The sequence below is a fragment of the Microcaecilia unicolor genome, chromosome 3 (assembly GCF_901765095.1).
Source record: "Microcaecilia unicolor chromosome 3, aMicUni1.1, whole genome shotgun sequence".
Lineage (NCBI taxonomy): Eukaryota > Metazoa > Chordata > Amphibia > Gymnophiona > Siphonopidae > Microcaecilia > Microcaecilia unicolor.
Window position 1 is genome coordinate 1081229 of NC_044033.1, and position 14116 is coordinate 1095344.

The 14116-nt window shown below is 46.1% G+C and overlaps 1 protein-coding gene across 1 annotated transcript in view; it reads left to right on the forward strand.

Annotated features, from left to right (window-relative positions):
• Window positions 1-13711, forward strand: part of PPP2R5D (protein phosphatase 2 regulatory subunit B'delta) — a 235173-nt gene extending 221462 nt beyond the window's left edge. The window contains 2 exon segments of the mRNA XM_030195682.1: window positions 4933-5049; window positions 12067-13711. Of these exon segments, the coding sequence (XP_030051542.1) occupies window positions 4933-5049; window positions 12067-12204 (255 nt within the window). The 3' untranslated portion in view covers window positions 12205-13711.
• The last annotated feature ends 405 nt before the right edge of the window (window positions 13712-14116 follow it).

Genomic DNA, 14116 nt, shown 5'->3' on the forward strand with positions numbered 1-14116 from the left:
TAATACCGCGCCTCAGTCTCCGGTGGTGGCTAGACCCATGCAATCTGGAAAAGGGAATGCCGTTGGAGGCCCCGCAGTGGGTGGTCCTCGTCACAGACGCCAGTCTCCAGGGCTGGGGAGCTCATTGTCTCGGTCAGGTAGCTCAAGGTCGCTGGTCTCAGATAGAAGCTCAGTGGTCCATCAATCGTTTGGAAACTCGGGCCATTCGGTTAGCGCTTCAGGCGTTTCAGAGTCTTCTGTTGCGGAAAGCAGTCCGGGTGTTCTGCGACAACGCCACCGCCGTGGCTTATGTCAACCGTCAGGGGGGCACAAAGAGTCAGGCAGTCGCGGAGGAGGCAGCGCTGTTGTGCCAATGGGCGGAGGTTCATCTTCTAGCGCTCTCCGCGGCACATGTGGCTGGAGTAGACAACGTGGAGGCAGATTACCTAAGCAGGCATTCTCTAGACCCCGGAGAGTGGTCTCTTCATCGGTCGGTGTTCAATCGCATTGTGTCGATCTGGGGAATTCCCGTGATGGATCTCATGTCAACGGCCTGCAATACTCAGGTTCAGTCGACGGAGGGATCCTCGAGCGGAAGGCATAGATGCGCTCCTGATGCCTTGGCCTCAGGAGTTGCTGTATGTGTTTCCTCCATGGCCGTTGGTCGGTCGCGTGGTTCAGCGCATCGCTCGGCACCCCAGACAAGTGATTTTGATAGCCCCGAATTGGCCGCGTCGGCCGTGGTATGGGGATCTGGTTCGGCTGGCAGTAGCGGATCCTCTGCCGTTGTCAGATTCAGTGGTGTTGTGTCAGGGACCGATAGTTATGCCAGATCTGGATCGGTTCTCGCTTACGGCCTGGCTCTTGAGAGGCACAGATTAAGGAAGAAAGGTTTTTCGTCCAGAGTTATCGATACGATGTTGAGTTCGCATAGGCAGTCCACTTCGTTGGCGTATGTCCGGGTCTGGAGAGTCTTTGAGCATTGGTGCGCAGGTAGACAGGTTCTTCCCTTTCGAGCGTCAGTGACTGATGTCTTGGAGTTTTTGCAGGATGGTATGGACAGGGGTCTGGCCTTGTCTTCCTTGAAGGTACAGGTGGCGGCTTTGTCGTGTTTTTGTGGGAAGATCCAGGGGAAGTCGTTAGCTTCTAGTCCGGATGTTGTTCGTTTTTTGAAGGGTGTTAAGTTACTGCGACTGCCCCGGCGGCGGATGGTGCCTCCATGGGATTTGAATCTCGTTCTGGATGCTTTGGTGAGGCCGCCGTTTGAGCCCTTGGTTTCTGTTTCGGATAAGGATCTTTCCCTAAAGACGGTGTTCTTGGTGGCTATTACTTCAGCTCGGAGGGTGTCGGAACTTCAGGCTTTGTCTTGTAGAGAACCCTTTTTGTTTTTTTCCAAGGAGAAGGTTTCGTTGCGCCCGGTGCCGTCCTTTTTGCCCAAGGTGGTTTCAGAGTTCCATGTGAATCAAGTTATTTCCTTGCCATTTTTGGGTGACTTGGCGGGGGATGCAGAGCAGCGTCGACTGGCCAAGTTAGATGTGCGAAGAGTCTTGCGCTGTTATATTTCCAGAACTCGGCACTATAGACTTTCTGATCGTTTGTTCGTTCTTCATGGTGGTGCAAGAAAGGGCGCGGCAGCTTCCAAAGCTACGATAGCTAGATGGTTGAAGGAGTCATTTGCTTCTGCGTATTTGCTGAAGGGCCGCGTGGTCCCTAAGGAGTTTTCGGCTCATTCTACCAGGGGAATGGCGACCTGGGCGGAGAGTAGTATGATTCCTCCGTTAGATATTTGTCGAGCGGCGGTTTGGTCGTCATTGCATTCCTTTGTTAAACATTACAGGATTGATGTGCATGCCAAGGAAGAGGCAGGCTTTGGGGCTGCAGTGTTGACCTCTGGCCTTCGTGGATCCCGCCCTTAGGATGTTTACTGCTTTGGTACATCCCACACGTCTTGACCGGTCTGGAGGGTCGTGGAGGAAGGTGAAATTAGATCTTACCTGCTAATTTTCTTTCCCCTAGACCCTCCAGACCGGTCAAGGCCTGCCCTGTCTGTACTTTAGGCCAGGAGGTCTGCTTGGTCTGTTTTGTCTGTTGTTCTCTCTTGGCAGCTGTTGAGTGTGGTTTCTATGGTTTCAGACTTTTGTTGGTATGAGTCTGGTCAGGTGTGACCGTGTTTGATAGTCCACCTGTGGAAGCACACACAATAAAAGGGCACAATGAAAGATATGAAGAAAGTGTCCAGTTGGCAGTGACCACGTATAGGGTTGTTCGTTGTAGTTGGTGTTTTTGTTTTCTCTGCTTTGTCAGGGTTATACTGGCTAGTGGATGTACTGCACAGGTTATATATACAGTATTCAAAAGCTCAGGAAGTGAAACTAGGAAATCAAGTACGCTAGCGTTTAACTATAGAAAAGGTGATTACGACAAAATGAGAAAAATGGTGAAAAAAAGACTGAAAGGAGCAGCTCGCAGAGTAAAAAACTTGCGTCAGGCGTGGATGCTGTTTAAAAACACCATCCTGGAGGTTCAGGACAAATATATTCCACGTATTAGAAAAAAGGGAAAAAAGACTAAACGTCAGCCGGCGTGGCTAAACAGTAAGATAAAGGAAATCATTAGAGCCAAAAAACAATCCTTCAGAAAGTGGAGAAGAGAACCAACTGAAAGTAACAGGATAGATCATAAGGAATGCCAAGCCAAATGCAAAGCGGAGATAAGGAGGGCAAAAAAGGACTTTGAGAAGAAATTAGCGTTGGAAGCAAAAATACATAGTAAAATTTTTTTTAGATACATTAAAAGCAGGAAACCGGCCAAAGAGTCGGTTGGGCCGCTGGACGAAAATGGTGTTAAAGGGGCGATCAGGGAGGACAAAGCCATAGCGGAGAAATTAAATGAATTCTTTGCTTCGGTCTTCACCGAGGAGGATTTGGGGGGGGACACCGGTGCCGGAAAGAATATTTGAAGCGGGGGAGTCGGAGAAACTAAACGAATTCTCTGTAACCTTGGAGGATGTAATGGGTCAGTTCAGCAAGCTGAAGAGTAGTAAATCACCGGGACCTGATGGTATTCATCCCAGAGTATTAATAGAACTAAAAAATGAACTTGCGGAGCTACTGTTAGAAATATGCAATCTGTCCCTAAAATCGAGTGTAGTACCGGAAGACTGGAGGGTAGCCAATGTTACTCCGATTTTTAAGAAGGGTTCCAGAGGAGATCCGGGAAATTATAGACCGGTGAGTCTGACGTCGGTGCCGGGCAAGATGGTGGAGGCTATTATTAAGAATAAAATTGCAGAGCATATACAAAAACATGGACTGATGAGACAAAGTCAGCACGGATTTAGTGAAGGGAAGTCTTGCCTCACCAATCTAATGCATTTTTTTGAGGGGGTAAGCAAACATGTGGACAATGGGGAGCCGGTTGATATTGTATATCTGGATTTTCAGAAGGCGTTTGACAAAGTGCCGCACGAAAGACTCCTGAAGAAATTGCAGAGTCATGGAATCGGAGGTAGGGTATTATTATGGATTAAGAACTGGTTGAAAGATAGGAAGCAGAGAGTAGGATTGCGTGGCCAGTATTCTCAGTGGAGGAGGGTAGTTAGTGGGGTCCCGCAGGGGTCTGTGCTGGGTCCGTTGCTTTTTAATGTATTTATAAATGACCTAGAGATGGGAATAACTAGTGAGGTAATTAAATTCGCCGATGACACAAAATTATTCAGGGTCGTCAAGTCGCAGGAGGAATGTGAACGATTACAGGAGGACCTTGCGAGACTGGGAGATTGGGCGTGCAAGTGGCAGATGAAGTTCAATGTTGACAAGTGCAAAGTGATGCATGTGGGTAAGAGGAACCCGAATTATAGCTACGTCTTGCAAGGTTCCGCGTTAGGAGTTACGGATCAAGAAAGAGATCTGGGTGTCGTCGTCGATGATACGCTGAAACCTTCTGCTCAGTGTGCTGCTGCGGCTAGGAAAGCGAATAGAATGTTGGGTGTTATTAGGAAGGGTATGGAGTCCAGGTGTGCGGATGTTATAATGCCGTTGTATCGCTCCATGGTGCGACCGCACCTGGAGTATTGTGTTCAGTACTGGTCTCCGTATCTCAAAAAAGATATAGTAGAATTGGAAAAGGTACAGCGAAGGGCGACGAAAATGATAGTGGGGATGGGACGACTTTCCTATGAAGAGAGGCTGAGAAGGCTAGGGCTTTTTAGCTTGGAGAAGAGACGGCTGAGGGGAGATATGATAGAAGTGTATAAAATAATGAGTGGAATGGATCGGGTGGATGTGAAGCGACTGTTCACGCTATCCAAAAATACTAGGACTAGAGGGCATGAGTTGAAGCTACAGTGTGGTAAATTTAAAACGAATCGGAGAAACTTTTTCTTCACCCAACGTGTAATTAGACTCTGGAATTCGTTGCCGGAGAACGTGGTACGGGCGGTTAGCTTGACGGAGTTTAAAAAGGGGTTAGATAGATTCCTAAAGGACAAGTCCATAGACCGCTATTAAATGGACTTGGAAAAATTCCGCATTTTTAGGTATAACTTGTCTGGAATGTTTTTACGTTTGGGGAGCGTGCCAGGTGCCCTTGACCTGGATTGGCCACTGTCGGTGACAGGATGCTGGGCTAGATGGACCTTTGGTCTTTCCCAGTATGGCACTACTTATGTACTTATGAGGACATAACCCATGCGTCTTGACCGGTCTGGAGGGTCTAGAGGAAAGAAAATTAGCAGGTAAGATCTAATTTCACCTTGCCTGCTGCATTGAGCCTGCCATGAGTGGGAAAGCGCGGGGTAGAAATGTAACAAAAATAAAAAATAAAATGTTATATGGAACTGTTGCCTGAAACTGCATTAGTGGTTAAGAATAAAATGTTTATTTTAAAAATGTTTTTCTGGACTGTTTAGTGTATTTGGCACACTAACCTTCCTTCTGGATTTCCCTCCTCTAGTATCCAATGTTTTATGCCCCTCTACACCTGCCTATCATCTACGCAATGGAAACAGACACTCCAACTGCTGAGGATATTCAGTTACTAAAGAAAACAATGGAAACAGAAGCTGTACAGGTCAGAACGCAATCACCTTCTCATCTAGACTTCCAAATCTCTGTGTACTGTCATTTAGCTTCCTCTTTTCCTCATAATCCATCCATCCTTCTAGCACATCTATCCCTACCTCATCTCCATTCTCCAAGGACAGAAAGCACATTACATATCCTTTATCCCCCTCTTCCCGTCTTTCTCTAAAGATAGTTATCCTATTATTTGCACAAGTGCATGATGACATTCAATGGGACTGACCTAGATGTCTTTACGGAGTTCTGGGGAAACCTTTCCAGGATTTTCTGGGCATGCATAGATCACAAATTCCAGTTCCCCTCTCCCATCCCCCAGTACATTTCTGCAGTAGCAACTAGACTTATTCTGCTACATTGCAGTACAAAGTTTTTCTTTGGTTTTGTTAAGTGTGTTGTTTTCTCCTTCCCCACTAGTAGCATTCAGTGGCGGCCCTACATTAGGTGACAAAAGAGAGAGGGTTCAAAAGTACACAAACTCATACAGCAAAAGAAAAAGCACAGCAGGGCCTTCAAGACTGGAAAAATCAAGAGTTCTTTATTCATAAAGATCCGACACGGACCGTGTTTTGGCGTACCAACGTCTGCCTCAGGGGTTGTAACCGACAGTGTTTATTACGGAGGTTTTACTTGATGCGCTAGTAATATTCATGTTGGACTTGCTATTGTTGCTGGAAACAGTTTGATATTATAGATATGCTACACCATTTTTTAACCATTTAGTTGAGTCTGTTTGAATTGCTTAAGGAAGTGTTTTTCATCCCTTTTGGCTTTATTTTTGAGAGCATCTGAATTTTTGGACCCCTGAGGCAAGCGTTGGTACGCCAAAACATGGCCATGTTGGAGCTTTATGAATATAGAACTCGCGATTGTTCCAGTCTTAAAGTTCCTGCTGTGCTTTTTTTTTCTTTTGCGGCCCTACCATTAGGTGACCTGAGGTGGGGGCCTCAGGCAGCACTCTTGTGAGACGACATCACCCCCTGCCCTTCCCTCCTCAACCCCCTTCCTCAAAATTACCCTTTTTTTATTCTTTTCTTGTTTTTCAAAGGAAGGTGGTAGCAGCAACTCCCATAGGCTGCCCTGCCACTGGTCCCGTCTTCTTCTCTGTACTGTGGGCGGCCCACCTCCGAGGAAACAGGAAATTACATCAGAGAGGCCAGCTGCCCACAGTAGAGAAAAGGAGCCGGGACCGGTAACAGGATAGCCTATGGGTTCCTCTTTCCCACATGCATCACTTTGCACTTGCTCACATTAAACATCATCTGCCATTTAGACTCCCAGTCTCGTAAGGTCCTCCTGTAATTTTTCACAATCCTCCCGCAATTTAATGACTTTGAATAACTTTGTGTTGTCAGCAAATTTAAAATTTAATTACCTCACTAGTTACTCCCATCTCTAGGTCATTTATAAATATGTTAAAAAGCAGCGGTACCAGCACAGACCCCTGGGGAACCCCACTAACTACCCTTCTCCATTGAGAATACTGACCACTTAACCCTACTCTCTGTTTTCTATCTTTTAACCAGTTTTTAATCCACAATAGAACACTACTTCCTATCCCATGACTCTCCAATTTCCTCTGGAGTCTTTCATGAGATACTTTGTCAAACGCCTTCTGAAAATCCAGATACACAATATCAACCGGCTCACCTTTATCCACATGTTTGTTCACCCCTTCAAAGAAATGTAGTAGATTGGTGAGGCAAGATTTCCCTTCACTAAATCCATGTTAACTTTGTCTCATTAATCCATGCTTTTGAATATGCTCTGTAATTTTGTTATTTATAATAGTCTCTACCATTTTGCCTGGCACCGACGTCAAACTCACAGGTCTGTAATTTCCCAGATCTCCTGTGGAACCGTTTAAAAAAATCGGCGTTACATTGGCCACCCTCTAATCTTCCGGTACCATGCTAGATTTTAAGGATAAATTACATATAACCAACAATAGCGCCACAAGTTCATTTTTCAGTTCTGTCAGTACTCTGGGATGAATACCATCTGATCCAGGAGATTTGCTACTCTTCAGTTTGTAGAACTGCCCCTTTACATCCTCCAGGTTTATAGAGAATTCATTCAGTTTCTCCGACTCATCAGCTTCGAATACCATTTCTGGCACCGGTATCTCTCCCAACTCTTCCTCGGTGAAGACCGAAGCAAATAATTCATTTAATCTCTCCACTATGGATTTGTCTTCCCTGATCGCCCCTTTTACCCCTTGGTCATCTAGCGGTCCAACTGATTCTTTTGCCAGCTTCCTGCTTTTAATATACCTAAAAAAAATTTTACTATGTATTTTTGCCTCTAACGCAATCTTTTTTTCAAAGACCCTCTTAGCCTTCCTTACTAGCGCTTTGCATTTGACTTGACATTCCCTATGCTGTTTCTTATTATTTTCAGTTGGTTCCTTCTTCCATTTTCTGAAGGATTTTCTTTTAGCTCTAATAGCTTCCTTCACCTCACTTTTTAACCATGCCGGCTGTCGTTTGGTCTTCCGTCCTCCTTTTTGAATACATGGAATATATTTGGCCTGGGCTTCCAGGATGGTGTTTTTGAACAGTATCCACGCCTGATGTAAAATTTTGACCCTCACAGTCGCTCCTCTAAGTTTTCTTTTCACCATTCTTCTCATTTTATCATAATCTCCTTTTTTAAAGTTAAACGCTAATGTATTTGATTTCCTATGTGTACTTACTTCAAAGCTAATATCAAATCCGATCATATTATGATCACTGTTATCATGCGGCCGCAGGACCATTACCATTACCGAGACTAGGGGACACTCAAGGAAGTTACATGGAAATACTTTTAAAACAAATAGGGCTAGAGGACAGATGGATGGATGGTGGTGTGTGTGGGAGGGAGGGAGGGAGTTGAACCCAGTTAGGGTAGTCTCTTTCTCCCGTTCCTTACGCAGCCGTCATTGCTGTACTCTCAAAGCAAACAAACCTATGAGCTTCTATTTATTTAAATTTGCTCACACCTTCTGCATCCACGTTGTTCTTTATTGTTGGTAGCATTTTTATTTAATCGCACTTATATTTTCAAATATACCGACTTGTAAAGCATACGCATATACACAGGGGAAGTATAATAACAAAATAACTTTTCATAGGTAGAGTAGTAAATGAGATTGAAGGGGGGCAGACTCAAGAAAAATGTCAGGAAGTATTTTTTCACGGAGAGAGTAGTGGATGCTTGGAATGCCCTCCCGCGGGAGGTGGTGGAAATGAAAACGGTAACAGAATTCAAACATGCGTGGGATAAGCAAAAAGGAATCCTGTGCCGAAGGAATGGATCCTCAGGAGCTTAGTCAAGATCGGGAGGTGGGGCTGGTGGTTGGGAGGCAGGGATAGGGCTGGGCAGACTTATACGGTCTGTGCCAGAGCTGGTGGTGGGAAGCGGGACTGGTGGTTGGGAGGCGGGGATAGTGCTGGACAGACTTGTACGGTCTGTGCCAGAGCCAGTGGTTGGGAGGCAGGGCTGGTGGTGGGGAGGTGAGGATAGTGCTGGGCAGACTTATACGGTCTGTGCCTGTGCCAGAGCCGGTTGTTGGGAGGTGGGGCTGGTGGTTGGGAGGCGGGGATAGTGCGGGGCAGACTTATACGGTCTGTGCCCTGAAGAGCACAGGTACAAATCAAAGTAGGGTATACACAAAAAGCAGCAAATATGAGTTATCTTGTTGGGCAGACTGGATGGACCGTGCAGGTCTTTTTCTGCCGTCATCTATGTTACTATGTAATCAGTGTGTCATTTGGAGGAGCTGGTTAAAGGGACACCCTAGCACTGTTATATTCGTGCTGAGATTTTTTTCACCTGGTAATGGGCCACTAAAACAGACATCATGTTATGAATTTCATGTGCTCAACATTCAGAGTTTCTATCTATCTATTTATTTACATATTTATTACATTTATATCCCACATTAAACATGAATTAGGTTGAAACCTGGGAGCATTTAAAATCTTTTTTTTTTCTGTGCCTATATATATAAAAAAATGGCATGTAGGAATTTGCTTCTTTTGTTTTGTGGATTGCAGTGGTATATTATAAAAATGCACTTGCCTTTTTTATTACTACTATTTCACAGAGAGGTATTGAATAATGCGGGAAGAGCTTCCTTCATGCAGACGTTCTGTCCAACGTCAGTCTAAATGTGCCAACATTGTCTAGTTCAGCACGCTATTAGCCGCCAAGTTTATATAAAGTTAATTATGTTCAGTGGAAAATAAATCTGCTGCCTCGGGCTGCTTGCTATGTGACTGTTCTATCACTGTTTTATTATTGCTACCAGGTATTACATATTAAGGGCATTTGCTTTAAACTTTGCCTTAATTTGTTTATCCAGTCCTTACATACACATGGTTTTGCTTTTTAAACCCAAAGGTGAATCCTAAGGGCAGTTGAACAATTAGGTATAAACTGTGTTGTTTCTGACTTTACTTGTTTTGTACTGCTTTGGGTCCTGCTAATCTGTATATCTGCTGTCTTAGCAGAACAAAATGATTTATGTTACTTATACTAGAACCTTTAGAGATGGAGGAGATTACTTGCAGCAGGGACAGGTTAGATTCCCGTCCCCATGCGACTCTCTAGTTCAGAAGTGCTCCACTATCCTTTTATTGTTGCCCCCTCCCCCACTCCAAGGGTTTTAAGTTGCTCTATTTCCTTCTACTCTGTTCCATACCCTGACCCTATACCTGCCTCACCCACTTTAGCCTCCCCAAACAGCTGAGTCACCGACCACTTGTGCTCCCAAATATCCATCACCTGCCTAATCCATTTCCTGTTTTGGTTATATAGATTATTTTCTGGTGCAAATTTTCACTTTTTTACAGATTCAGTCAAATTGGTCCTTGTGTGTATTTAAACTACATCAATTAATGCACTTTAAGACCTTAAAACCTTTTCCTTGATTCCCCTAAATGCTTATATTCTGCTCTGTCTTGAATACATTGTAAGCTTCACAGAGTTGGATCAATCTTTTATGTTGTGGAGGAGTAATTTAACAGTTAGTGTAGTGGCCTGAGGAGAACCAGATTCATTTCCCACTGCAGATCCTTGTGACTCTGGGCAAGTCACTTGACTCTCCATTGCCCCAGGTAAAAAATAAGTACCTGTTAATAAGTAAATTGCTTTAATTGTAACCACAGAAAGGCAGTATATCAAATCTCATCCCCTTTCCCTTTCAGTATAAAGACATCTTTTTTCACTTCTTTCCCCTACTTCCCTGTTGCCCAGCACCCCGCATTCTCCTTTCTGTCCCACTTCCACACCGCCTAGCACTCTGCGTTCTCTTTTCTCCCCTGCTTCCCCACTGCTGTGCACCCTGCATTTTTCTTTCTCCCCTGCTTCCCCACTGCAGAGCACCCCGCGTTCTCCTTTCTCTCCCCCTTCCCCACCACAGAGCACTTTGTGTTCTTTCTCTCCCGCTTCCCCACCGCAGAGCACCCTGCGTTCTTTCTCTCTCGCTTCCCACCGCAGAGCACCCTGCATTCTTTCTCTCCCACTTCCCCACCACCGAGCACCCTGCATTCTGTATTCTGCCATGGTATGTGAGCATTGGGCGCTTCTGTTTTGATATTACCATTTCAATACTGCCATCAGGGTGCAGATCTTTTGGCTGCAATAATTTTGGCTGCAGTGGAATCATGGCATCCACAAGTCCTCCCAACGCCCTGACCTTCAGTACTCAGGAGCAGGGCCCATGCCTGCTCACTGCTGCAGCTGAGGGTCCTTGGGCAGAAAGGAAATGTGGGCTACCCCAAGTGGTGCCTGTGAAGAAGGATGGTTCTTCAGGAAGGCTGTTCTGTCCTCTCTCACAGGCACTGCCTGGGGCAGCCCAATTTCCCTTCTGCTCAAGGAACCCTGGCTTCAGCAATAAGAGTGGCAAATGAGTGGCTCCCCATTGATACTTTGAGAAATCAGCTGAAGAAAAGTTAACAGCCATGGGGAACTCACAGTTTATTAGGCACAGCACAAGCCGAGCCCCAAGTCAAGGTCCAGGACCTAAAACCATGAGCAAATCTGAGATGAGACCGATATGGGCCCTGGAGCCCCATAGCTCAGCACTGATCTATGTGCCTACCGTTCCTAAGAAGCTGTCACATCTTGGCTATCCCCATCCGCGTCTCCTCCTACAGTGAGGAAGATGTTCCTAGAACACTCTCCTCATTCCTTGCAGAAGAAACTGAAACCAGATGCCATGAGGTTGGACTTTGAGCTTCTGATGACAGGAGGACTGATGAACAAGGACCCCACTGCTAGCAAGGGCTGGGCACCACATGAAGACATGTTCCCTCTCAATCTGTCCTTTGCTGGTTTCCACTTTTCTTTGCTTTCAGCCTCCGGGATGGAGCCAGCACAGGATATCCACTGTGAGTTTTGCAGCGAGTACTTTGAAAACCGGACGGAGCTGTCCAGTCATGTCCAGTCCCACCTGTGCCAAAGAGGTCTGTAAATGACTCGCCCGTTAACACAGTATGGGAGATAAGAAGAAGAAGAAGCTATGCCCAATCAAAAAGGAACCGACTGTGGCCGAGATGGGACAGCAGAGGAGTGAAATGGCCCAGAGTCCTGTTGACAGCTCGCTGCAGCAAGTGGTGGCTGTGAGGAAGGATGGTTCTGTCTTTCCCTTACAGCCACCACCTGGGCAGCCAACATTTCCCTTCTGCTCAAGGACCCCCAGCTGCAGCAGCAGCAAGCAGGCATGGGCCCTGCTCCTGAGTACCGGAGTGCATTGGGGGCGAGTGGGGGAGGACTTTTGGATGGCAGCGTCCGAAATTCCAGCACAGCCCAAATTATTGTGCACCATTCTTCTAATATAGCAAGCACAAGACGCTCCAAGCCCTTTCGCCTACCAGTCCTTGACCCTTGCTTCCTTTCCTCCACATATTTTCTTGCTCTATCTTCCATTGTTCTGCACATTTTTTTTTCTGTTGTCAGTGGGAGGGATTCTGTGGGCAGTCTGTCACTTTTCTTTGTACCAATGATGTTTTGCTCTCTGCAGATGCTGAAAGACACCAAGAAGGAAAAAACTCTCCTGCGTCGCAAGTCTGAGCTGCCCCAGGATGTCTACACTATAAAGGCCCTGGAGGCCCACAAGAGAGCAGAGGAATATCTGACCTCCAGCCAAGAAGCCCTCTGATGTAGCTTGGTTCCAATCTGCAGTGCACTCGTCTCTACTGACAATGACAAGGCTAGGGAGTGAGCTTCATCCAGTGCATAGAGTCTGCTTTCTCTTTGCTCACAGCAGTTTTTATTTTCTTTGTTCATCCAACTTCTTTTCCTTCTCCTTGTCTTTCTTACTGATGACTCCTTTCTGCTTGTTTTTTTTCTACTGCTGCTCAGTCTGCAGCTATTTTAGATTTATTTTATTTCTGATTGTAGTTAAATGTGAAACACAGAGTATAGCTTCCTTAACTTCACCCTGGCACCATCCCTGGGGAGGGATGGATTACGCTCCACTTTGCCCCTGCATCATCCCCAGGGAGGGATGGGACTGCACCTCATTTTGTCCCAGCACTGTCCCCAGGAAGGGATGGATTTCGCCTTGCTTTACCCCAGCACCGTCCCCAGGGAGGGATGGATTTCGCTTTACCCCAGCACCGTCCCCAGGGAGGGATGGATTGCTCCTCCTTTACCCTGGCAAGGTCCCCAGAGAGGGACGGATTGCGCCTCATTTTACCCCAGCTCAGTCCCAAGAGAGGGATGGCTTGCTCCTCACTTTACCCCTGCACCTTCTCGCTTTATGCAGGCATTATTCCTGAGGGAGGGCAGGTGGGCATGGACTTTACCTCACCTTATCAAAGGGGTGTAGGAGGTATAGACTGCACCTCATTTTATCCCAGCAGAGCATAAACATTCCCACTGTCTATCTGGGTATCGTTCCTGGGTAGGGGTAGACTGTGCCTCCTGCTGTGATTAGACTTCACCTCACTTTATTCAGGCATCATTCCTGAGTGATAGGATGTGCCTTTATCTGAATGACATTCCCAGTGCGGCTTAGGCTGCTCTTAGGCCCTGGACATAATGCTAGAATTACCCAGGAGATGTAGTCAGCATCACACTGTGTATGATGTTATCGTTTCCTGTGTGTCCATATATCCCAGCATCATATCCACAGGGGTGTAGGCTGCACCTCCTTTTATCCTGGCATTGTCCTAGGAATGTGTAGACAGTACCTCAATTTTTCCTGATATCATTCCTGGGGGACATAATCTGTGCTCAGTTGGTCAGGCATCATTCCCAGGAGGTCGTAAACTATGCCTCACTGTGAGGCTTGTGTGCTGACGCCTAGAAAAGAAATCATGTCTTCTTGCACTATTTTATCATGACCCGTTTCTGATGAATGAGATGGAACCAGGTAGCTGTTTGTCCTGTTGTAAGATATCGAGAATGCTTCTGACATAGGCATATAGTTCAGTGTGTTGAACCACAGAGATCGATCCTCAGTTCTGTTCAATGTGGCCAATGACACTTTACAAAAACTTACTCACTGGAAACTTTGGCAATCTTACTATGTCATAGAAATGCAATCCGCACTGGTGGAAGACGAGTTAACAGTGACAACTCAGTATAGTAAAGCTTTGGACCTTGAAACACTAAATGTAAATTATGCTGCAAAGATTAAATAAACATAAATATACATGTCACTGTATTCCATGGAAAACCACAGAAGTGACCGATGTCATCCAGTGGCATTAGAATGGCTTCTGTGTATGTTTCAGCACGACCATCATTGCATGAGCCGCCTCGGTCTGTGTCCACTTATATGAGCAATGTAGAAGAACCTGTCCCTTCTAGCCCAGGCTTTTCCTCACTTGTCCCATCCAAAGTCACTGCATGGCTCCAGGGCCTGTTCTTTTTAATTTTGTACTGTCAAACACGTGGAGGCTTCACAGGGCCGTGCCTAGGGTCTCTGGTGCCCCCCTGCAGACTATCAGTTGGCGCCCCCACCCCCTCCATCTAGCAAAGCAGGAACAGAAGGGAGCAGGCAAGTAAGCTGGACCTCAGGAAAAAAATAGCACTGTATGTATCCCTCATTGATAAGGCTCTGA